The sequence below is a fragment of the Tenrec ecaudatus genome, chromosome 1 (genome assembly GCF_050624435.1).
Source record: "Tenrec ecaudatus isolate mTenEca1 chromosome 1, mTenEca1.hap1, whole genome shotgun sequence".
Classification (NCBI taxonomy): domain Eukaryota; kingdom Metazoa; phylum Chordata; class Mammalia; order Afrosoricida; family Tenrecidae; genus Tenrec; species Tenrec ecaudatus.
Window position 1 is genome coordinate 60,890,699 of NC_134530.1, and position 22,966 is coordinate 60,913,664.

At 56.0% G+C, this 22,966-nt stretch overlaps 1 protein-coding gene across 1 annotated transcript in view; it reads right to left on the bottom strand.

The window, feature by feature from the left end:
- Positions 1 to 22,966, bottom strand: part of GRIK3 (glutamate ionotropic receptor kainate type subunit 3) — a 238,332-nt gene that overhangs the window by 12,364 nt on the left and 203,002 nt on the right. The window contains exons 10-13 of the mRNA XM_075539217.1: positions 21,074 to 21,277; positions 7,575 to 7,798; positions 3,278 to 3,396; positions 689 to 906 (exon numbers count right to left, since the gene is read on the bottom strand). Of these exons, the coding sequence (XP_075395332.1) occupies positions 689 to 906; positions 3,278 to 3,396; positions 7,575 to 7,798; positions 21,074 to 21,277 (765 nt within the window). The remainder of the gene's footprint in view (positions 1 to 688; positions 907 to 3,277; positions 3,397 to 7,574; positions 7,799 to 21,073; positions 21,278 to 22,966) is intronic.

The following is a 22,966-nucleotide window of genomic DNA, read 5'->3' on the forward strand; positions in this document are numbered from 1 at the left end:
CTGCTTGACGGCTTTTTATCAAGGACAAGTTTGTATTGTCAATCAGGCAGGAGTCGACCTTTCAGACCATCAACTGGGGGGTTCAATTGTTTAAACTAGTCATCTCCCCCGCCCCAGTAGTTTCCCTCTCACCTGCTCCTAGATGGCTCTTCTCCTTATTGCTAACTACTATCTTCCAAGCCCCCCCCCCCTGATAACAACCTGTCTATTCCCCTGCTTGACCTCCTCTCCCTCGCCCCTTCCCCTGCCGCCAGCAATCTCCAGGGTCTGTGTCCCCTTTGGCATGATGCCTTCCCTTCTAACACTGGTCTCACACACGGGTGTCCTGTGGATCGGCTAATTTCACTCAAGTTGGCAGCTGCTTCTATTTTGGAGGAGGTGCCCCCCCCCCCCGGCTCGTCACACGGTGAAGTGCTCCCCACGCCCCAGGAAGGTGGGTGGTGCAGAGACCCAAAGTCGGCAGAGAGCACACTGACCCCAGAGCCCTTTCTATGCCTGGCCAGTGGTTCTTCCTTTCCGCCTTTCCGAGGACTTAGGGGACACACAGCATGTTCACACTGCCTGCCCCCCTGCTGTGGAACTTTCTAGAATCTGTGTTAAGCTCCCGGGTCAACTGGTCCCAAACGGGGAGGGACTGAGCCCCAGGGGGCTTACGATCTGTGGGTGGGAGGGAGGGAGAAGGACTCACCTTGAAGAAGGTCATGGTGGCTCCGTCTTTGACTGCCCCGTACTCGATTTTGGTTTGCTTGGCCAGGTCGTCGGCGGAGTCGATGGGCGACTCCATCCGCTCCACAGTCAGGAAGGCCGCCAGGTTGGCCGTGTAGGAGGAGATGATGATGAGGGTGAAGAACCACCAGATGCCCCCGATGATGCGGGTGGACAGGGCTTTGGGCATCAGTTCCGAGCCTGGGGGAGGGCAGAAGAAGAGGGTCATTTGCCAGGTGTGCGCAGACCATACCTGGGAGTCAGACTCCCTAGGTCCTTGAGGGACCCTTATTCCTTCCAGCTCTCTGTGTGACCTTGTGCCGGACTCTATCTGGGCCTATGAAGACCAGGACACCCACTCTTCCTTTGTCCCCGCCTTGCAGAAAACCCTGCGCTTCTGCGAACGACGGTATAATTTGAGGAGAAGCCGCGTGAGAAATACAGGTGGTGCACAAATACGCGGTTGCTATGTGGTGCTTTGCAGGAGGAGAAAACCCACGTTTTCTGAACCTCCACTCCCAAATCTCTCACTCCTCCTCCCTGACCTTGGCGATGGAGCTCACTGCAGATGAAACCTTCTAAGTGAAGTAATTAACTGGGCGGCTTTCAAGAGATTTAAATAGCGAGTGACTCCTGAACTTTCCAGAATGTTTGGACCTGCAGTCTGAAAAGCGCCTGCTTTGATATGGGCGATTTTCCTTTTTCACTCAAAGAAATCACTCAAGGGACAGTTTTTCAAATACATAACTATTTTTCTCCCTCCTAATCAAAACCTTGCGCGTGGGGGATAAGACATCAGGGGCCAGCGCTTTGAATAGCAGCGGGAGGCGGAAGAGGAGACAGCCGCGATCGGTGTGTGGAGGCCTTCTGCGCTCTCCCAGCTGTCAGGAAACACAGATGACGGGCAGCGGCAAGGTGAGGCATGAGGAGGCTCATTAACAGTGGGACATCCCTTCAATGCTCCCTGTCACTCCCCAGCTTCTGGAAACCACTCAGAAGCCTCCGCTGCTCCCCCCGCACCAGCCACCCCACACCCTGCTCCCCGCTTCCTCAAGCCAGGGTTGGAGCTGCCTCCAAAGGGAAACCCATTTAATTTGGGGGTGGTGGTGGTGGGGGGGAGTAGATGTTTAAATTGTAATCTGGGTGGAAGTTTTCAGAGCAAATCGGTTCTCCACTCGACAACTCAGACACCTTTTGCTGCATGCTCTTGGTTGTAACCCCCTCAGTGTAACAGCACTCTGCCCACTTCTTCCTTCTCTGGGTCCCCGGTTCCCTGGGTCCGTCTGTCCTGCCTCCGAGCTGTGTTTGGGGCACAGGCTGTCCGTTGGGTCTCTCCTGTTGGGTTGCTCGTGCGGAGGATGGCACCCCGAGGAATCGTTGTGTTAGAAGTTTGTCTGAAAGGTAATTCCCCTGGGTGGGTTCAGTCCCAGGCTTGAGGGGTGTCCAGCCTAGGAGGTTCCAGGAGTCTCTATCAGATCGGCCAGTTTCTATTTATTTACTTTGTTTTGTTTCTACGGAGAGTCACTTGTTTGCTTGCTGGCTTCGCGAGTTCTGCTGGGCTCTGCGGTATTTGTGTCCAGGTCCCTGCTCCTGCTCTGCCCTCTGCCCTGGCCCTGTGATTGGGGTGGCTCCCCAAGCCCACCCACAGCTGCACTAGGCTGAGCTACCCTGTGGTGGTGAGGCCAGGGATCCGGGCTTGGCGTAGAGCAGGCCCTCAGGACGCGAGGCGCTGGGTGGGCCACATCCGGTGTGTGCTGATGGAGGTCTAACAGGCCCCAAGGGGGCACCAAAGAGGAGTGAGGGGCGGGGAGTCTCCTCTGCCCCTAGAGCCCTTGCCCCCCTCCAGGTCACCCATTGCCCCTCAGGGGGACCCGAACACAGGCAGAGACCTTGGTCAGAGGCTCAGAGTATTGATTCCACAGGACGAGGCAGTGAGCTTATAGTCAGCAGGGCCAGAGGGCATCTCCCCAGTGCCCAACCCCGTTCATCTCTGCACCAGCACCTTGTAGGTCGAGCAGGCCCTCTGCCTGCTGGGACCGTTCAGCAGCTGTAGATATTTCCAAAGGGCCAGCCAGCAGCCTCGGGCAGCCTGCAGCACTCTGACAATATCGAGGGTGGTGCCTCCTGCCATCCCATCTCTGATGCATGCAGGCTCCCACCCACCTCAGACTCCCCAGGGCCAGGCAGCCACGCTACAGCCTGAAGTTCTCTTTGAACCTCTCTGTCCCTCCATCCCCCTGGGCAAGGTCCCAGGGCAGGCCACACTCTCTTGTTCCTGCAATGCCCACCCCACCCCCCAGCCCCGCATCTCCCCCACTCACAGTCCAGGGCCCTTCAGCTGGAGGTCAGGAGGCCGGGCCAAGGCAGGCTCAGCCCCAGCACTCAGGATGCTCTGGCCCAGCCACAGCAGAGCAGCAGGCCCTGGGGAGCCACCTGCGGGGAGTGGCTTGTGTGCTTTAGCTTCTGACTCAGCCCGGCTCCACCGGGCAGCGGTGTGTGCCGGGCCCTGCACAGTCTATCCCTGCTGGCCCAGCAGGCTGCTGCCCCTGTGGCATGGGCTGAGGGCACATACCTTGCTGCATGAGGGAGCCCATCCCGAACCAGAAGCTGTTGAGCAGAGTGAAGTTGTTCTCCACCACCTCGGAGCCCGGGTTGCAGGGGTGGGCATCGTACCACTCGTAGGGGCTGAACCTGAGGCAGGAAGGACAGAGCAGTGAGGCGGCCCTGCAGAGAATCGGGCTCCAAGGGGTGCCCGCGCCACAGGGGCCTGGGAATGAGCGAATGCGCATGTGCCAACCACATCACATCGGCATCAGCGTCCTCAGGGTCCTGCAGGATGGGGGGGGGGGGATCAAGGCCAGTGTTTGCTTCAGCCCTTCACTGAGAAGACCCTCCCAGGGTCACCAGGGAGCCAGCCTCATGCTCCCATGAAAAGTGTACGTGTACTTCACGCCCCTCACTACCCATCCCAGGGGACGCCCCCCCCAACCCACCCCCACCCCCCACGCCAGCGCCTCAGAGGAGGCACGCAGGGTGTGCGTCAAAGCGTAGTTTGTAATGGCCCAAAACAAAACGACTGAGACACCACCCTGGGAGCTGCGGAAACGTCCTTCAGTAGGGGGTGATTCCCTAAACCCGGCCACAAGCCCTCCTTCAAGGGAGCAGCCCGAGCCTGCGAAAAGAGAAGGCGGGTCTTGGGGCTGGACCCGCAGGAGAAAGCTCCCCGACATATTTTGTCGGGATGAAAAGAGAGATGGGAAGAAGAGCAATAGGATCTCATTGATGTCAGCGGATTCTGAGATAATTACATCTGTCTTTGTGTGCGTTTGTATGTAAATGAAAGCCAACGCAGTCAAGGTATCTGAAAAGAAGCCAGGAGATGTCACACAGAAACTGGAAGGTCTTTCTAAAACACAGAAAGCCTGTCCACACGGAGGCTGGAAACACAGCATGTCTGCAGCACAGTGTGATGGGGCTGGAGCCTGGCTGCCCCTTTGAGGCAAGGTGTGTGTCCTCCTGTGAGCACAGTGGCCACTATCTGGTCTTGGGCTACCTGCACACATGCCCAGGGCCCTGTAGGCAGCTGGGTTTGCCATCCCTGGACTGACGTGGGGCTGGTCTGAAGCCTACCCTCACAAGTCACTGATGTGTCCCGCCAAGCCTCCATTGCTCTGGCCGGCAATGCCTCCTAGGCTGACTGCTGTAAGGCCGTGGGGGGACTCAGCAGCTTCACACAGACCCGACAGGACAGATACTAGTATTTTTGGTGACTTCGGCCAACCAGTTGTTAAATGGCACTTGGAATCTAGGTTCTCTCTAAGCTGGGCAGCCACCCCTTGTGGACATCACTAATTTTAACGTCAATCCACAAATCTTTTTTAACGTTCACCTGCTCAACAGTGTATTCTGAGAGCCGGTTGTAATGTTCATTCCATCCATAGGTATAAAAAACTAGATGGAACGATGCTGGCAATATGTATTTATTCATTGCATAAAACTGGTTGTACTTCCAGTGAGCTATTGCATTTTATTCCCCGTGTTCATTACCTCAGTAAACAAGCACACAACATTGAGGGGGAAAGTGTGTCGGCTTTGTGCTGCGCCCCAGATTCCCATGAGCTATTGTGAATGAACGATGCAAATCCTGACAGTGTTCAAAGAGCTAAAAGTATCGACAGAACAACTGCTGTGAGTCCAGCAGAAGTGGAAGGGGTTTTCAAAGATGAATATAACATGTTCATAGAAGATGGGTCACCTGTTTCCAACTGATCAGAAACAAGGACTATTGTCTAATTGGCCACCTGGTCTAAAGGAGTGGGATCCACCTCCTACACTGAAAAGATAGATCAACAGCTGATAACGCTCAGATAAACGTGAAGAGTATTTCAAGTGAGGACGCCAATCAAGAAGCAATCTGAAAATACCTAATTAACAGTTTTACTGTTTTTCTTTTCATTAGGATTAATTTTTTGTTAATATTTTCTTTTCTTTAACAAAATCATTTTATTGGGGGCTCTTACAACTCTTATTACAATCCATACATCAATTGTATCCGACATATTTGTACAAATTTGCCTTCGTCCTTTTCTAGACATTTACTTTCCATTGAGCCCTTGGAATCAGCTCTTTTTGTTCCCTCCCTCCTTGCCCCTTCATTAATAGTTTAAAACTCATAACATAATCCCGTTTTGCGCACCTCTTTTATTGTTTTTATTTGAGTATTTAACTACATGAAATAATAAACTACCTTTTGATATATATACAGTTTTTTATATTTAAAATGGTCCCCAGGACAGGGAAAACCCTTAAACTCACTGCCATGGAGCCAGTGCTGACGCACAGTGAACCCCTGTGGGTTTCTGAGAGTGTAACTGATTATGGGAGCAGAAAGCCCAGATGTCCCACCCAAAGAGCTGCCGGTGGATTTGAACTGCCGACCATGCAGACCACAGCCCAACAGGTAACCCCTGCACCACCAGAACTCTTAGGGCATGGAACCCGATATTAAATGATTTAGTCCCACCGCTGCTGTCAGGGTGAGGCAGGGCGGTGTGGGTTACACTGGGTGCTGGCGGCACAGTGTCACGATTGTACAAGGGTGCTCTCCGAAGACCCTGTGCTCGCCTTCGGGGTCCCGTGTCATCCTAGCAGCCCTGGAAACCTCATTTCTTCCAGAAAACCTCTCCGGATGAGCCTGGGGAAGGGACTCCAGTCTGGCTGGCCAGGAGGGGCCACTGGGTGGAGCAGAGGCCTGGTGGGGCTGCCTGCTGAGGAAAGGACTTAGTTTGAGAGGAGGGCAGAGCTAGGGTAGCTGGGGTGGGGTGGAGGGTGGGAGGGGTGCAGCTGAGAGGCTGCTGGGGCTGCTCCAATGGCCGTGAGAACTTGACAGTGGCGCCTGGCTTCCAAGGGCTTGTGAGACCATTAGAGAGAGAGGCCTGATGAAGGCTTCTTTGGCTGCTCGCTCCGCAGGCAGAGCAATTTCATCCCTCACATCTTTCCCTTTAGTCTCCCTGCGGTGAGAGGAGGGCGCAAAAGGCAGCGGGCTAAGGAAAAGCCGTTCAAAGGTGGCTCGGGACAAAAGGAAGGAGAAAAAAAAGGCAGAAATACCAAATCCTTGGATCTCAAATTGCCTCTCTAGAGAAGTCTCTCTTGGCATCTTATTAGGATTTAGAGGGAGAAAGAGCCAGGGCAGGGGCTGGGGCTGGAGTTGGAGCCTGGGGGGACACGGGGCAGGGGACACAGCTGACCCAAACAAGCATTGACATGAGGCCAGGGTTAGGAACAGAAGGCAGGCGTCCAGGTGGCCAGAGACTCAGGTCAGTTACACCACTAGGTGACCTGCGTCCAGGTGCTGGACTTGCCCTCCGTTCCTCTAATGACCTCCACAAGGCTTTCTTCGCCTGGAGTCCCTGCCTCTCGGGGAAGGTTGTGAGGGTTAATGAGCTAATGGCTGTGACGGGCAGGGCACAGCGCTTGGCGAGCGCTGACCCAAACGCTTGCCATGGAGTCCACGTAGACTCACAGCACCCCTAGAGGGCCAGGCTCCAACTGCTCAAGGGTTTCTGAGACTGGGAGTGTCTTTCCCTGGAGGAGTAACTGGTAGTTTTGAACTGCTGACCTGGCATGCCAGCACTCCGACACCAGGGCTCTCTGGGCAAGCAGGAGGTACTCACTGCACAAAGGACCGAACATGTGTCGTGACCTCTTCTGATTTTGTGTGAGCCACCGAGTGAGCTGTGAGCCTGCTGGCTGCATGTCCTGTAACCATGCGTGCTCATGGGGCGCGATCACCCCCACAAGGAGTCTGTGGGTGAGGGGAGTGGTGAACGCACTCGGCTGCTAACCGAAAGGTTGAGGTTTACTCAGAGGTATCGCGGAAGAAAGGCCTGGAGAGCTACTTCTGAAAATCAGCTCCCTCGGGCACAGAGGGGATCTTGAGTCAGATGTGACTTGATAGCAACTGATGGGGGGTGGAGGAGGGGGAGAGTGCCCCCTGATGTCCTGGAGTGGATGGACCCAGTCTGCATTTCAAGTTTTAAGTCACCCATTGGGCCACCAACAGAACCCAGATGCCCCATGGTCAGTCGTACCAGGTGGCCAGCCAGAGGTGATGTAGCTGTGGGCAAAGACTAAACCTCTCTGAACCTGCTATTGAGCCCTGTGGAGGTGGGGGTGGGCGTGAGGTGGGGGGCGGGTAACTGCTACCTCTCAGAACTATGGATACGGACCGGAATGAGGACAGGGCACTCTAAGCTGAGAAGGGTTTGCGGCATAAGCTCTTCCTGCAGAGGCCTGCGGGTGTTGAGACTGGTCTGGCTTCGTCAATGTTCAACCCTATGCCAGACCTGCCACCACGGCATTGCCCTTACCTGGCGATGACAAAGAGGACACAGCTGACACCCAGGTAGGCCAGGAGCACGTACATCCATATGTCTGGAGACAGGGGGTTGAGGAAGGAGAAGACGCTGGGGTTGGTCCCATTGGGCTTGCGGTACAGGATGCTCACACCCAGAGTCATGAAGGGCTTGGAGAAGTCAATGGCCTTCTCACGGACGTGGGTGATGGTCAGCGGGGCCACCGCCAGATCGGCCTTCTGCAGAGAGACACACGGACAATGACCCAAGCCTTAGATTAGCAGGGTACACGACACCCGCCCTTGGAGGGGAGACGAGGCAGGGAGGTGGAGCCAGGGACCCGGATGGGTCAGGCCACTGTCCAGAGCAACAGTAAGGACAGCTCGGGCTTGCTTGTGCCGACTGACTCATCTGCAGTGAACCCTGCCACACCGACCCTGTGCCGAGAGCGGAGGGGACAGTGAGAAATGACACCTAACTCTTGTTCTCCTAGCGTCTGGACTCTAGGCTGTCGATAGGGATGTAAATGGGTAGGAATGGAACCCTACTGAAGCGGGGAGCCAGTGGTCCAGGCTCAAAGGGGGCTCCGCCCAACACTTGCAGCCCAGCCACCAATGGTCCAGTAAGAAGTGCATCTCCCCTATTTGCAGCTTTCAAACATGCACACGCGACCCTATTTCAAACCTCTCCCATACACTTCAGATGGCTTCCTCCCATTTTTGTTATTTTTCCTATCCTAAAAGCCCAAGGTCATGTCAGGCAAGGATGAGAGCATCTTGGGGGGAACAGAGAAAGACAGAGGCTTTCTTAAATAAGCTATTGATGGGGGATGGGGGGCTAGTGGGGGGGATGGAAGGCTAGTGAGGGGGGTGGTAGGCCAGTGGGGGGATGGAAGGCTAGTGAGGTGGTAGTAGGCCAGTGGGGGGGGGGGGGAGAGATGGAAGGCTAGTGAAGGGTGGTAGGCCAGTGGAGGGGATGGAAGGCTAGTGAGGAGTGGTAGGCCAGTGGGGGGGATGGAAGGCTAGTGAGGAGTGGTAGGCCAGTGGGGGGGGGGGGTTGGAAGGCTAGTAAGGGGTGGTAGGACAGTGGGGGGGGGTTGGATGGCTAGTAAGGGGTGGTAGGCCAGTGGAGGGGATAGAAGGCTAGTGAGGGGTGGTAGGCCAGTGGGGGGGGGGCGAATAGAAGGCTAGTGAGGAGTGGTAGGCCAGTGGGGGTGGTGATGCATGAGGTTGGACATGCTCCTGTTACATCTTATGCCGTCCTCACTTCAAAGGCCTCCTTACAGTTCTAGTTCTTGGGTCTGAGTTTTAAATGTAAAACTCTGAAATCTCTCACCCTTGCCCCACTGCCCCTCCTGCAGGATCTGCTGTCACCAGGTTCCTTTGTCACGGCCCTACCCATGCTATGCACACAGCCGGACCCCTGCTCAGAATGCCCTCTCACCATTGTCCACCTCTTACTGGCTCCCACAGTCCTTTGCCCTCTGCTACCTCTCCTACGAAGCCCTCCCTAATCCCATGCCTTTCTGGATTTCCCCAAAAGCCTGCTGTGTCTCACAGCCATGAGCCTCAGTGACCTGTTTCTCCACAAGTCCCGGCACAGTGGGGCTGGGCTGATGGGCTGGCTCATGGCTCCTTTCCCCCATTTCCAAGCCCCCCACCATGCTCACGTCAGTCTCCATAACATCTGTTAATTAAAACGTTCCTCTCTGAGGGGCTGCCCCTGGGGAATTCAGTCGAACTTCGCCCTCATCCTCCAAGTGTGAACTATGTTCTTTCTTCTGTTCCTCACATTAGGCAGGGCAGAAGGGAGGTGGGACATAAAGAGCCTTCTGTTAAGGGGGGAGGGGGCTTTTCCCTGAGAGCCGCTTTTCCTTAGAGACCTGCTCCTAATAGTTTTTAGGCAGCCTCACATGAGCTTGACCCAGCAGAAGCTATCTATCTATCATTCTATCTCTGGTGGTGTAGCGGTTACTCATTGGACTGTGATTCGCATGGTCGGCAGTTCAAAACCACCAGCAGCTCCAAGGGAGAAACACTGGGCCTTCTATTCCCATAAACAATCTTGGAAATCCACAAGAGGGTCGCTATGAATCAGTCTTGACTCAATGGCTGTGAGTTTATCTATCTATCTATCTATCTATCTATCTATCTATCTATCTATCTATCTACCTACTTACCTACCGCCTGCCTACCTTTCCATCCACTCACCATTTTATGGGACCTCCTGGGCACTAAGGGGACCTGATGCCGTTGGGGCACCTGATGGCTTCTTCACCACAAGTCGACAGCATCCCTTCAAAGTACACTGTTCTGGGAAGCTCTCTTCAGAGTGCAGTTTGTTCTTGGCTGCTCATTGGAAAGTAGGCAGTTCAAACCCGTCCGGCTGTGCCCCGAATAGAAGGCCCGGGATCTGCGCCGGTAAAGCCCCCGTCAAGCAAACCCAGGGCAGTCCACTCTGTCACGCTCCATTCCCAGTGTGCCTGGACAGCTGCGGGTTTGGTCCCGGCTCTGACGCCGAGGTTGTTAGCTCTGTTCCAGGTGTATTTGGAGAGGTCTCTTGGTGAATAACGGCGAGGTCTATGGTGGCCAGTCTTCCGTGGGCTTTGGCAGGAGACAGAGGGTGGCTGGGGGAGCTAAGCGTTTGCACTCAACACTGGTTGTGCCACCAGCAAGGATGCTGAGCACAGGGCCCTGGCCACGTTTCCTCCCCCAGCCACTCCCCTCCGGCCCTGCCGCTCTCTGGCTGTCAGAGGCTCTGTGCAGGGGCAGGGGTGACGCCGTAGCCCTCTCTTCTCCAGCGGCTGGATGGCTCCTCGTCCTCAGGGAGGCAAAGGGTGATGGGTGTGCTCCCTGGAGCTTTGGGAGAAGGTGGGAGTTCTCCATATTCTTTGGGGTTCAGCCAGGAGAAGCGCCATTTCTCTGTTGATTACAACTTCCCCGGGAGGGGTGGGGGGTGGAGGCGAAAAAGCATTATTTTGTCCAACCTCCCCCGAACGGCGCAGGTGTCAAGTCTTTGCAGTTACAGTTGGTTACCCGGCATGAAAGGCCCATCCTGCAGGCTCTCCCCCCATGTGCCAGTGTTCCTGGACGGGGATTCACAGACCCACAGGCCGTCAGAGCAGGAGGCAAGGCCCCACAGGCTGTCCGTTCCTGTGCCATGCTGTGGCGTGTACAGAGGGAAACTGAGGCTCTGAGAAGCTCGGGTGTTGGCAGAAGTTACAACTCGGAACAAACCGAACCTCTGCCCTGTCCCACACGGCCACTGTCTGATAGGCGACTGGTCGCCCCGCCTGCCTCAGCGAGGACCTCACCTAACCCTCGGGCCCCACGAGCTCTGGTGGTCTTGTGCTTATGTGCTGGGTTGCTCACCGCAGAGTCAGCAGTTCAAAACCACCAGCCAGTTCCTCGGGAAGAAAGCGAGGCTATCTACTATCAAGAGGTCCCGTCTTGGAAACCCACGGGGACAGTTCTAGCCTATCCTACAGGGCCGCTACGAGTGGGCACCGACCCTCTGGCCCCAGGCAGGACTGCTCCCACAGGACAGCACCATCTCCCTTAGCAGCCGGCCACCTTCCTAGAATGTACCAGGCTGGACAGGGCAGTGTGTCATTCCGCCGTGCAGAGGCGCCACGGACCAGGGGCTGACTCAGTGGTAGCTGACCACCACCACCACAACGCAGCTACGGTGCATGGCCCCTGGGTGAACCCTAGCCCGGGGCCCCCAGGTGAAACCTGGGCAGCTTCCTATGAGGTTTGGGAAAAAGAGGGCTGTCACCCAGGTCAGGTGCTTGGCAGCTTGTCAGCCTTCAATCTTCTCTTAGGACAGGGCCGATCCCTCCCTGCCCTGAGACCCAGCCTGGTGCTGGAGCCCAGCTGTTTGTGTCTGCTGTGCCTGCTGATAGCTGCCCACGTGGATGCCCAAGTGGCTTGATGCCGTGACGTGTCCTGAGTCACCTACACAGGTGCTGCTGTGTTCTGAGCCCATGGCCGCAGCCACGGAGTCAGTCCGTCTCATCCAGGTCTTCTGAGCATGGTCTTCACCCAGGTCTCCTCCTCTAAGCTCCCCCCAGGACAGGCAGCCAGAGTGACAGCAATAAGGACCACCGTCATTAATGGCAGATTCCGGTGGCACGGTGAGTGAACACTAGGCTGAACCTCAAGGTTGGTGTTTTAGCCCCCACCCTCCGCGGCTCTCTGGGAGAGGTGTGGCTGCCTGCTTCTGCGAACTGACAGCCTTAGAAACCGGTGGAGCAGCTCAGCTTGGTCCTATAGGGCCGCTATGGGTCCGAATGCACTCAAAACCCACTGCCATCGAGTCGATGCCAACTCATGGCAACCCGATGGGGCGAGGCAGAGATGCCCCGTGAGTTTCTGAGACCGTAACTCTTTACGGGAGTACAGAAAGCCCTCCACAGGGCAGCTGATGGCTTTGACCTTCCAGTTAGCAGCCAACCCGTAGCCCCTACATTACACCACAGGGCTCCTTCCATGGCAGTTGGTGATGGTATTATGAACAGGTGTGTCTCAGGCCAGGCATCGCTAGGTGTGCTATGCGGTTGCCCGATGCACTCCTCCCAGGAGCCCTGCAAGGCAGTAAACTCTGTTACCGTATTCCAGATGAGGACAGTGCAGGTCAAGCAGGCCAGGGGGTTTGCTCAGGCTGGTGGGTGGCTGAGGAAATTCTTGAACTCAGTTCACAGTGACCTCAAAGCCCAGCATGGTATCACCGTCTCAGCCAAGGCGCATGACTCTACTCCGACGCCGCCACGGGCCCTGCTCCTCCCTCCTGTTCCATTGCCCAGCCCTAGTCTAGACCCACCCCTGCCCCATCCCGAGCCTAGAGCTATGATCCTAGAGACCAACACTTGACTCTGGCTCCTGACCAGCGGCCACAGGAGCTTCTCCCGGCAGCCTGGGTGCCTATGTCCTACACCTCCTGTTCCGTGGCAGCCCAGGGCAGCAGGAACACGTGGCTGTGCCCCTGCTTCCCCCCAGACCCCTTCACTTGTTTCCAAAGCCAAGCCAGCCTCACCCCTGCCACACCGGGAAGATGATCTGTCTGCTGGCTTTCAGTCCGTTTCTCCGGTCTGTGCTCTGCATCCGTCTACTCCTCTCTGGCCAGCATCTTTGCCTGACCCCAGTGCTGCTCCAGACACTAGGCCCACCACCCACAGGACAGGACACCTCTTTACCCCTGGCTGCCACACAACACAGAGCCCTTTCCGCAGTGGCAGGTGCCCTGCATCTGTCCACAATAGCTACCACCAACTGACCGCAGGGGCTATCGAGCACTTGGAATGGGGCTAGTATGGACAGGGAATGGGATTTGTTGCATTTTAAGCTTTAACTAATTAAAGTTTACATTTAACAACCAGCTGCCCATGGTGGCCACCCTAATGGAAAGTGCTGATCTGGGTTCCCCAGCCTCACGTCCACTGTGCCCTCTGCCCACTGGCCTTCTTTTAGGCTTGCCAGCCAGCTCTCTCTCACTGTGGGGCCTCACCTGGGCAGTTTTCTCCCCCAGAACCTCCTTCTCCCCAGACTCATTGACCGGCGAATGGCAACTTCTCCTTTAGGCCCTTCAAGCTCCCCCCCCCCCCCCCAGACAGCGTCCTCGGATGAATTCAACTCTCCCTGGTGACCAGTCTCGGAGCCTGGGTGCTTCTCACTCGTCAGCACTGACCACAGTGCGATTTTAGGGGTACTGGGCGATTCTTTGGGGCTCTCTCTCCACCTGAGCTCACCTCAGCAGGCCCTGAGCCCAGTTCTTTTCATGACTGTCTCCACCACCCCCTCCATGTCCAGCACAGTGCCTGGGACATGCCAGGACTTGGTGGGAATTCTGGAAACGAATGAATGGGGGCAAAGAGACACTCAATACATATGCCCTGGGGCCAGCCGGCTGAGCCCAGGGCAGTTTTCAAAAGGGCAAAGCAGGCCACAGAAGGTGTCTCTGGACAGCTTACACATGCCAAAGATAACACTGTGCTCGTGAGAGGTCCAGGACACCCAGCTAACAAGCCCACACCCGGGACCATCCACACACTGGAACAAGGCGGAGGGGGGGGGGTGTCGCTAGGACAACCATGCCAACCAATGGGTCCCTCACGGAGCTGGCAGCAAGGAACCATAAGTCCCTTTCCTGGCTGAGAGAGTGGCCTGATTCCAGAACTCTGGCAGGGCCCCCTTTCTCTGTCCTCGGGAAGGAGGGACAGGGCTGCCTGCGTCACAGGCGCAAGGATGGATGCAGTGCCTCTAGTTTCTATCCCCTGACATTCTCATCTCTGCCCAGAGGCCCATGACGCTGGGGTCAACTTGGCCAGGGCCTGTCCCCGTCGGACCTGAGTGAGCTGGCGGCATGCAGGGCTCACCCCACTCCCTGCCACCACACACCCACCAGACTAGGTTAGGTCCCAGCTGCCTGCTCCCACAGGCCCTAGCCCTACCCCTTGGAGCCCTTTTGCAGCTGTGTCTGTAACTCTAAATGATAGTCAAACACCAGGACCGTTGCCGACGGGCACACTCCAAGAGGGCGGAGCTTGTGCTCAGCTCACTCACTGCTGTGCTCTGGGGCGGGCACCATATCCAGGCTCAACCCGCACAAAGTGAGAAAAAAAGAAAGGAAAAAAGTAATCAAGGCGGTGACCTTTCGAAGCTTTGGGGTGGGCGCTGATCGCCAGGCCTTTCTTCCAAGTTCCCCCTGGTGGGTTCAGACCCCCAACCTCCCTGTTAGCAGTGCTTCACCGATGGGCCTCCCGGGGACTCCTCAGCACAAAGTAGGGGCCCAGGAAAGCTTGGCTGGAAGAATGAGAACCAAAGAGTCCCTTAGGGTCTTGATCTCCGCTCACCAGTCCAGTGGGCTGGTGCTAGTCTCAGTTTGCACATGCTCAGCACCCCACTTCCCTTTACCCCTGACCCCCATCCCAATCTGCCCGTCTTTTCTAGACTCTCCACGGAGCTCAGACCCTGCTGCTTGGCCCTGGCCTGATGGGGCCGTCTGGGCTTCTAGGCCCCTTATTTCTGTCGTTATCAGTGAGTCTTTAGCACGGCTAGCCCTCACCTATCCTCATGACCCTCCCTGATCATAGCCTCTGACATCCCAAACCCCTGGCAACCTGGCTGCCCTGGGGTGGGGGTGGGAGTTGGTCTGAAGTCCATCCTTTGCCTCTGTCCCCATCCATGATCTTGCCCTGCCCCGTGTGCTCCCAGCATGCCTTGCTTCTCAGTGCCCTGACTCAGGTGTGTGTGTGTGTGTGTGTGTGTGTGTGTGTGTGAGAAGGCTGGGCCTTCATGGTCTCACTCACACGTAGCGGGTGGGTCCCCAGCAGACATTCCACAACCAAGGATCCTGGCTGGGAGGAAAATGGAAACAGGAGGGGGACAGTGGCATAGCTCCCGACATCAGATCTCCCCGACTCCCCCCAGCCCATGGCCCTGCCTGGGAGGGGGTACAGAGAGCCTCTCCTGTCACCTTCCAGCAGCCAGGAATGACCCAGGCTCTGACACCCTCCATTTCTCTGAATGCCACTGGCTGAGGGGAAAAGGGGATACTTGAGGGGGCTCCCCCAGTTTCCTGCAAGCCTACAGGCCTCCCTCATTCACTGGGCTGGGCCAGGGGACCTCTGAGCTCGGCAACTCCTCTGTGCGGCTGCTCAGACGCCTGCCCTGGCTGAGAGCTACGGTGCTCCCACGCGCAGAGATCACGTCTGACTCGCTCATTCCGACTGGAGCGCCTGGGCTCAGGGCCGGGATTCTGCCTGCTTTGCTCACCAAAGTCCCCAGAATAAATCTATCGCCCAATGGGGATGCAGGCGTTTAAGAGCACTCTCTCAGGCCCGCCCCACGGCTGGTGTCAGGAGGGCACATTGAGTCACGGATGGTGTGTGCCGTGGCTCCACCCCCTGCCGGGCCACCATTAGCGCCGCTGTGCCCCCGCCTGGCCTCACACTGCAGTATTCGGCTCTCTAAAGGGATGGGGAGCAGGTGCTAGTAAATCCGTTAAGTATCAACCACCGGGTCACGGACCTGTGGTTCACACAGGGGTTTCTGGGCCAACGGAGGCTTGGCAGTGAGAAATAAGGCATGCGCCTCTCTTTGGGCAGGGGCACCAGCCTGGTCCCTGGGCTCCACCAGGCCTGGCCCGAGGAGCTTGCAGCAGGTCTTCACAGCATGCCGCCAAGGGATGCCCTGAGCCCGTCCCTGTCTCTCCCTCCTCCCCGAGTCCCCAGCGGGGTCCACCCAGGGCTTACACAGGCCCTTGGCCTCAAGAGCCCCTCGGCCCCTCATAGGGTAGGTGCTGCCTCATGTCCCCTGGTTATTCCCCATTGGTCCTTCAAGGAACCTCAGGGAAGCCTGGGCCAAAGCCCTGCACCACACCCCTAATCCCCTGGTAGTGCAGTGGGTTGAAGTTTGGGCTGGTAACCGCAAGGCAGGCAGTTCGAGCTCACCAGCCACTGTGTGGGTGAAGGCGAGGTTGCCTGCTTCCGCACAGGTTCACAGCCTCGGAGACTCCCCAGAACAGGCTACCCTGCCACATGGCACTGCTCTGAGCTGTAGTCGACTCAGGGGTAGTGGGCTTGTCGATTAATTTTGGCATATTTCCCTTCTGTAGCACGGGTAAAATAGCTACTAGAAATGATCGTGTCTGACTCGCTGTTTGTTCCTGGAGGGGAAGGGTCACGCCAGCCTTGGTGGCACCCCCTGGGTTTGGCTTCTTACTAGTGCTGGGCACATGCCTCCACGGTCCCACGTCTGAGCCCCTGGCTCTGACCAGCCTCACCCACACTGCAGCTGGCACGGCCACCCACTGTGCTAAAGGCAGAGAGGCCTGCAGGCTGGAGCCAGGGCACAAAGCTGGCTGCCTCCCCCCTCATCCTGGGGGACCGCCCCGAGACTCACGGCGGGAAGCTCTTCTGGGACGCAGACACACGGGCTGAGCAATTGGTCAAATGCAGTGGTGACTGGCTGGATAATGTGTCCTCGAATTCCCTGCTTTGCTTCCCCTGGCCCCACTTTTCCTGGCATTAGGTCCCTAATCAGGAAGTGGCATAGGCGCCTCTGGGGTCCACAGCAGGGGTGGCTGGTCTCCGCAGCCAATTACACCCGGTGCTCCAGCACTCCTCCACCTTGATTTCCCTCCCAACCCTCCTCAGCTCAGAAGTCACACTGCGTCTCATACCTAGTGTTCCCTCAAACCCGTGTGTCCTGTGGAAGAAAGGCCAGGCTTTCTACTCCCCTAGAGATTGGTTTGGAGCTGTGTCTCACTCCGTCTTCCCAGGGGCCCTCCGCACGAGGCTCTTATCCCCATTTCATAGTTATGTGAGGCCACGGCCAGCCAGACTGAAGACATGCCCATCGTCCCCTACAATGTGCGAGACGTGGGATGTGAACCCCAGAGCCCTGAAGACACCTGCGGGTTGGAGGCTACTGGGGAGCTAATCATCGTGGGCACGAGAATGAGGAAGATGTTCTGAAACGATGGTGGTGGCGACCACACAAGTCTCTCTGAGCATTTAAACCACTGCATTATATGGTATATGAATTATAGGGCCGTAAAACTGTTCAAAAAACCCCCAAACAAACAGAAGTCAATACATGAAGTTCGCTGAGCCATGCTTTCAAACAGAGAGAAATCAACCCCCAAACACACAGGAGAGGTATGTGCCGTGGACACAGGTGCAGCGGCAGGCAACCTTGTCAGCGGGGCAGATCAGAGAAAGCAGAGTCAGGATGGAGGGACTGAGGATCGCCAGGGAGCGAGGGGGCAGGGGTGGACTGTAGTAGAAGGTCACGTGGTGCAGGACACGTAGGATACGGGGTGCCGAGTGCCAGAGGAGGACTTCTTAAGCCATGCTGGTCAGAGGCTCCACCCAGGGCCCTCAAATGGGCCTCGGGGGGGCAGATCGTGCCAAAGGTGGGCATTCATCATTTTTATGTCCACGTTCAGATCACTAATAAGTAATAATGTTGCCAAGCCTTTGCCATGCTCTCCACGAGCTAGCAAGAAGACTAATTATTGGGCGCCACTAATAAATGGTTATGATGTTATTAAAAATGGCATCAAGCTAGGATTAATAGGCTCATCAATGGTCGGAAATTGGGTTTAACAAGGTCCTGCCAGGGCCAGCAGCCTTGATGGATCTCAGGATGCCTACAGTGGTGCCAGGCCACGTGCAAGCATGGGACAAGGGCCCGCTGAGGGGCCGCTGGTGAAGGCCTGCTTGCTGCTGGGTGTTTTCTGCCAGCATCCCTGGCGATGGTTCCCCAGCACCCTCGGGCCCATGGGAACGCCTCAGTTGGCTAGACCAGTGTCAGCCCTGCTTGCTTCCATTCTCCCGGTGCCATCCCCTTTTCCTCTGCAAATGACCGTCGCCTCAGAACACCGCCCCCCTCCCTGAGCCCGGATTCCAGAGCCCCATGGGGGGAGGACAAGGTGGAGATGCCTCCGGGGCCTGCTGACTCATTTCCACAATAATTACAGTTATTAACCGGAATTGTGTGCACTGAATCCTACCCTCCAGAAGGGGCTCCCCAGCACCATTTGCCTCTGAGGCTCCCCACAGCGGAGAAGTGCGCAGGGCAGGTATTCTTCCTGTGAGGGGGGGAAGCTGGGACACCCCAGCCTAGCCTCCAAGGGAATAAATAAACACAGTAACAGCAAAGGCAGACCATGCAGTGCACAAATATTCGTGCTCACAACCACCTTGTGTAGGAGGTGCTGTTAATATCATTCCCCTATTACAGAGGGGAAACTGAGGCACAGAGAGGCTACAACACGCACCCAGGAGCCGGCACGCGGCGAGTGAGTGGCAGAATGGGAGCCAACCCCAGCCCTCGCTGCTAAGCCGGCAGCCCCACTAGTGGCTTCCACACAGCGTGGGCTTTCCTCTCAGAGTTTAGGGGACTAGATGTCTACATTCAGGGGTCAGCTCTAGAGAAAGGTTCTCTCTGTCTGCTTTGAACGAAGGTCCTTGTCTTTTCTGCCTCCTTGGACACCTCCGGGAGTCTTGGCTCCTCTCTACCGTGAGCCTCTCCTGTGAGACTTCCACGGTAACCCGTTTGTCCAGAACCAGGAAATGACTTTGCTGGGGCAGGCTCCGTCCTAGCTGGTTTGCTTGAGCGCCACCCCAGGCCCCGTGCTCCAAGATCCCCGTGTGGCATCTCCGTCAGACTGGAACAGAAGGGCCAATGGAAGGCCCTTGTCTGCTGTTTCCTACCCTGGACAGGTGAGGTAATGATAACCCCTTACCTGGGCTGATGGGTTTCCAATTGTAAAGATCTACTGTGTGAGGTGCCGAAGGGATCAGGTATCAGGCATCAAAGAACAAAAAATCATCTCATTGTGTGCTCACCTCCCTGATACGATCACTGAAGACAAAGCAGGTGTATAAGCAAATGTGGCAAAGAAAGCTGATGGTGCCCGGCTATCAAAAGATATAGTGTCTGGGGTGTTAAAGGCTTGAAGGTAAACAAGTGGCCATCTAGCTCAGAAGCAACAAAGCCCACATGGAAGAAGCACACCAGCCTGTGCGATCATGAGGTGTCGAAGGGATCAGGTATCATCAGAACAAAAAATCATATCATAGTGAATGAGGGGGGAGTGCGGAGTGGAGACCCAAAGCCCATTTGTAGGCCACTGGACATCCCCTCACAGAAGGGTCTCAGGGAGGAGATGAGCCAGTCAGGGTGAGATCTAGCAATGATGAAACATACAACTTTCCTCTAGTTCCTAAATGTTTCCTCCTCTCCCACTATCACGATCCCCATTCTACCTTACAAACCTGGCTAGACCAGAGGGTGTACACTGGTGCAGATAGGAACTGGGAGTACAGGGAATCCAGGGTGGATGATACCTTCAGGACCAGTGGTGTGAGTGGTGATACGGGGAGGGTAGAGGGTGAGTGGGTTGGAAAGGGGGAACAGATTATAAGGATCTACATGTGACCTCCTCTCCGGGGGACGGACAACAAAGTGGGTGAAGGGAGATGTCGGACAGGATAAGTTATGACAAAATAATAATTTATAAATTATCAAGGGTTCATGAGGGAGGGGAAAAATGAGGAGCTGATGCCGGGGCTTAGGTGGAGAGCGAATGTTTTGAGACTGATGAGGGCAATGAATGTACAAATGTGCTTTACACAATTGATGTATGTATGGATTGTAATAAGAGTTGCATGAGCCCCTAATAAAACGATTTAAAAAAATTGATTGTGTGAGCCTAGCTCTGCCTTGGTTTCTGGGACCCAGCTCCCTCGCTGACTCACGGGGATGGCTTCACCTCTCTGCCTCGACTTCCTCCTCTATAACATGGGTGTGCAGTTACTGCATTCACGTCTAGTCCTCGACGAAACATGCTTCCAGAAAGTTAGAGGCTCTGAGCTGGAAGGCAGGTAATGTTGATTATGGGCCAGGTGTGTTTGTATCAATAACTCCTACCTTAAGCTTCATAAACTACTCACCTACTGCCATCGAATCAATGCTGACTCAAAGTTCTCCCCACTAACCCCGCCCCCCCACGTGAGTTTCCGAGGCTAAAACTGTTGACAGGAGTAGAAAGCCCATGGAGCTGCTGGTGGTTTCACACTGCCAACCATCTGGGTCACAGTCCAATGCTTAACCACTGCACCACCTGGCTCATAAGCTATGGGAACTGCTAATTAGCACATGTGAAGACAGTAGTGATGTGGGGAAGCTGGGACTTGAACTCCAGGCCTATCAGACTCTAGCCTGGGCTCTCAACTATCATGCTACACGCTCATACATCCTACATGGCTCCCTTTTACTGTACAACTCTCTTACTGACAGCTTACCATGGGCCAGGCCCTGTGCCAAGGCTTCCTTCCCATGCAGTATCACATGTCCCCCATGGGGGAAGGGTATCGGCACACCCACCTTACAGGTAAGGATCCCAGGCCGCTCTGGTGACTAGCTCTTATTAACAATACTCAGGAGTCTTGAGCCAGAAATTTTCAAGGTGCCTGTCTGTCTTCCTCCGGTGCCCCACACACCCCAGGTCCTGCCCACCAGCTGATGCCTCTCCCCTCACAGCCACCCACCCTGTCTGCTTCTTAATCGCCTTGCTCCTGGGGTCCCTTCCCTGTCCCAGGAGGAGTAAGAGCGGCCTTGTGGGTGCCCCCACAGCTGAGCCTCATCATACTGACCTCCCAGCCCTCAGACCCCTCCACCATCTGTCTCCCACTGTGAACCCCAAATTACTTGAGTTAGTGCCACAGCTCTGCCTCCCAGGTGTTGTGAATGTGTGTGGCACTTGGGCCCTGCCCAGGTGCCCAAGGCATCACTGGCTGGTAGCTGTCACTAGCAGAAGTGAGGGGCTCAGGGGACCTTCCGGCCATGATGGCCTCAAAGATGCCCCTGGGATGGCTGAGTCAGAGAGGGCCAGGGCACGTGTGTATGAAATGTCTGGGAGTCCGGAGGTATGCACAGGCGCTTCTGAGGGAACGAGGCCAGACGCCCACCGTGATGAGCAAGCCGCCCAGGGCCCGCGCTGCTTACATGGTCAATGAGCTCCTTGATCATGCCGTTCCACTGGCCTTTCTCATCCTGCGCACCGTACTTGCCGTCTTCCACCAGCCGGATCTCGTAGGAGAAGCCCAGGATGTGGGCGAGTTCCTTGAGCAGGTCGATGCAGTAGCCCTCGAAGCGGTCATTCCCGTACAACGTCCGGTCGGACTTGCGGAACATGACAAAGGGCTCCTCCTGCAGGAACAGATGAGAGAGGGACAGATGAAGGCTGGGGGTGGGGTGGGGTGGGGGGAAGAGGAGGTCAGGGGGCTGGGCCTGGGCCTGAGAGCTGGACAGAGGCGGGACCTGGGCTTGTGGCCTCATTATTTAATTTGATTGTAATAGATCACTTTATTGGGGGCTCTCACAGCTCTTATAACAATCCATGCACCAGCTGCACCGAGCACACTTGTACACAGGTTGCCATCATCGCTCCTAAGACACTTTCTTTCTACTTGTTTGGTAAAAGCCATTTGGGGCGGCTGGGATGAAGGGCCTGCCAGAGAGCCGACACTGTGGCTCATGAATGTCACCTGCTGGCCATCTCCCGAAGTCACCGCTTGACAATGGTCACTAGCTTAGATGGCTGGTAAGTGAATTTCAGGCTACCTGATTCCAGAGGGTTTTCAAAGATGGATGGACCATGGGCCAGCAGCAGCTGCACCTGGGCACTCCTTACACACACACACACACACACACACACACACACACCCTTGGGCCTCCCCTAGACTGTCGGAGTCACACACTAGGGGGAGAGCAGTGGTTCTCAGAAGCCCCCCACGAGACCCCGTTTCCCACTTAACGGGATAAACACTGCTGTACAAGGCTCGTCAGCAAGCATCTCCCCGCCGCCTTTGCTCCCTCCTGCGTCCAGGCGTCCATTCCTGGATGACTCCCCAGCCACCTCCCAGCCTCGGACAAGGAGAGCCTGCCCCGACTGAGCCGTGCCACTGGCCAGCTCCAGAACCTGCGGCTGGCGAGTCACTGCTGACTCTCCGAGACCCCATGCGGGTCAGAGTTGAGTTTGAAGTGATTGGGTGTTTGAAAGCAGACAGCCAGACCTTTCTGTGGAGGCACCTCTTGTAAGACTCACGCCCGCCAGTTTTTCAGTTCGAAGGCCAGCTTGTTAATCGCCTGTACCACCCAGGGATTGCTGGGAAGTATGCAAATACCGTATTTTTACTTTCCTGGGAGGCCTAGTTCAGAGCCCCCAGAGCAGTGGTTCTCAACCTTCCTAATGCCATGACCCTTTCATACAGTTCCTCATGTGGTGACCCCCCAACCATAAAATGATTTTCTTTGCTACTTCATAACTGTCATTTTGCTACTGTTATGAACTGGGCGACCCCTGTGAAAGGGTTGTTTGACTCCTCAAAGGGGTCGCGGCCCACAGGTTGAGAACCGCTGGCCCAGTGGAAAGGGGCCGTAGGCAGAGTTGGTCCTGCCTCAGCGAGTTTCAACCCTTCGGATTAGGTACTCAAAGTTCCATTTCATGGATGTAGAAGGTGAAGGTCAGGGAAGATAGGCACAAGGGCACCCAGCTGGTACAGGGGGAGGGTTTGAACCCAGGGGCTCTGAGCACCAGCCTGCCTCAATCTAGAGGGCGGAAGAGCCTTGGGAGGGGGGCACGTGGGAGTCAGCTCTCACAGCTCAGGCTCCAGGGCCACAGGGAGTCAGGGTCGGGCTTCAAGAGGGCCATGGCTCTGGTTTTCACTTAGAAACGCACAGCCTAGACACCCTCGCAAAGGTGACTCCGGAGATGGGAGGGGAGAGAATAACTGGTCGGAAAGACAGGAAACCCAGGGAGAGGAAGTGACAGACGAACGTGCCCAGCTTGATGCGTGGCTACGGAGCTGTGGGTTCTGGGGTGGGAGGGTGCAGGCT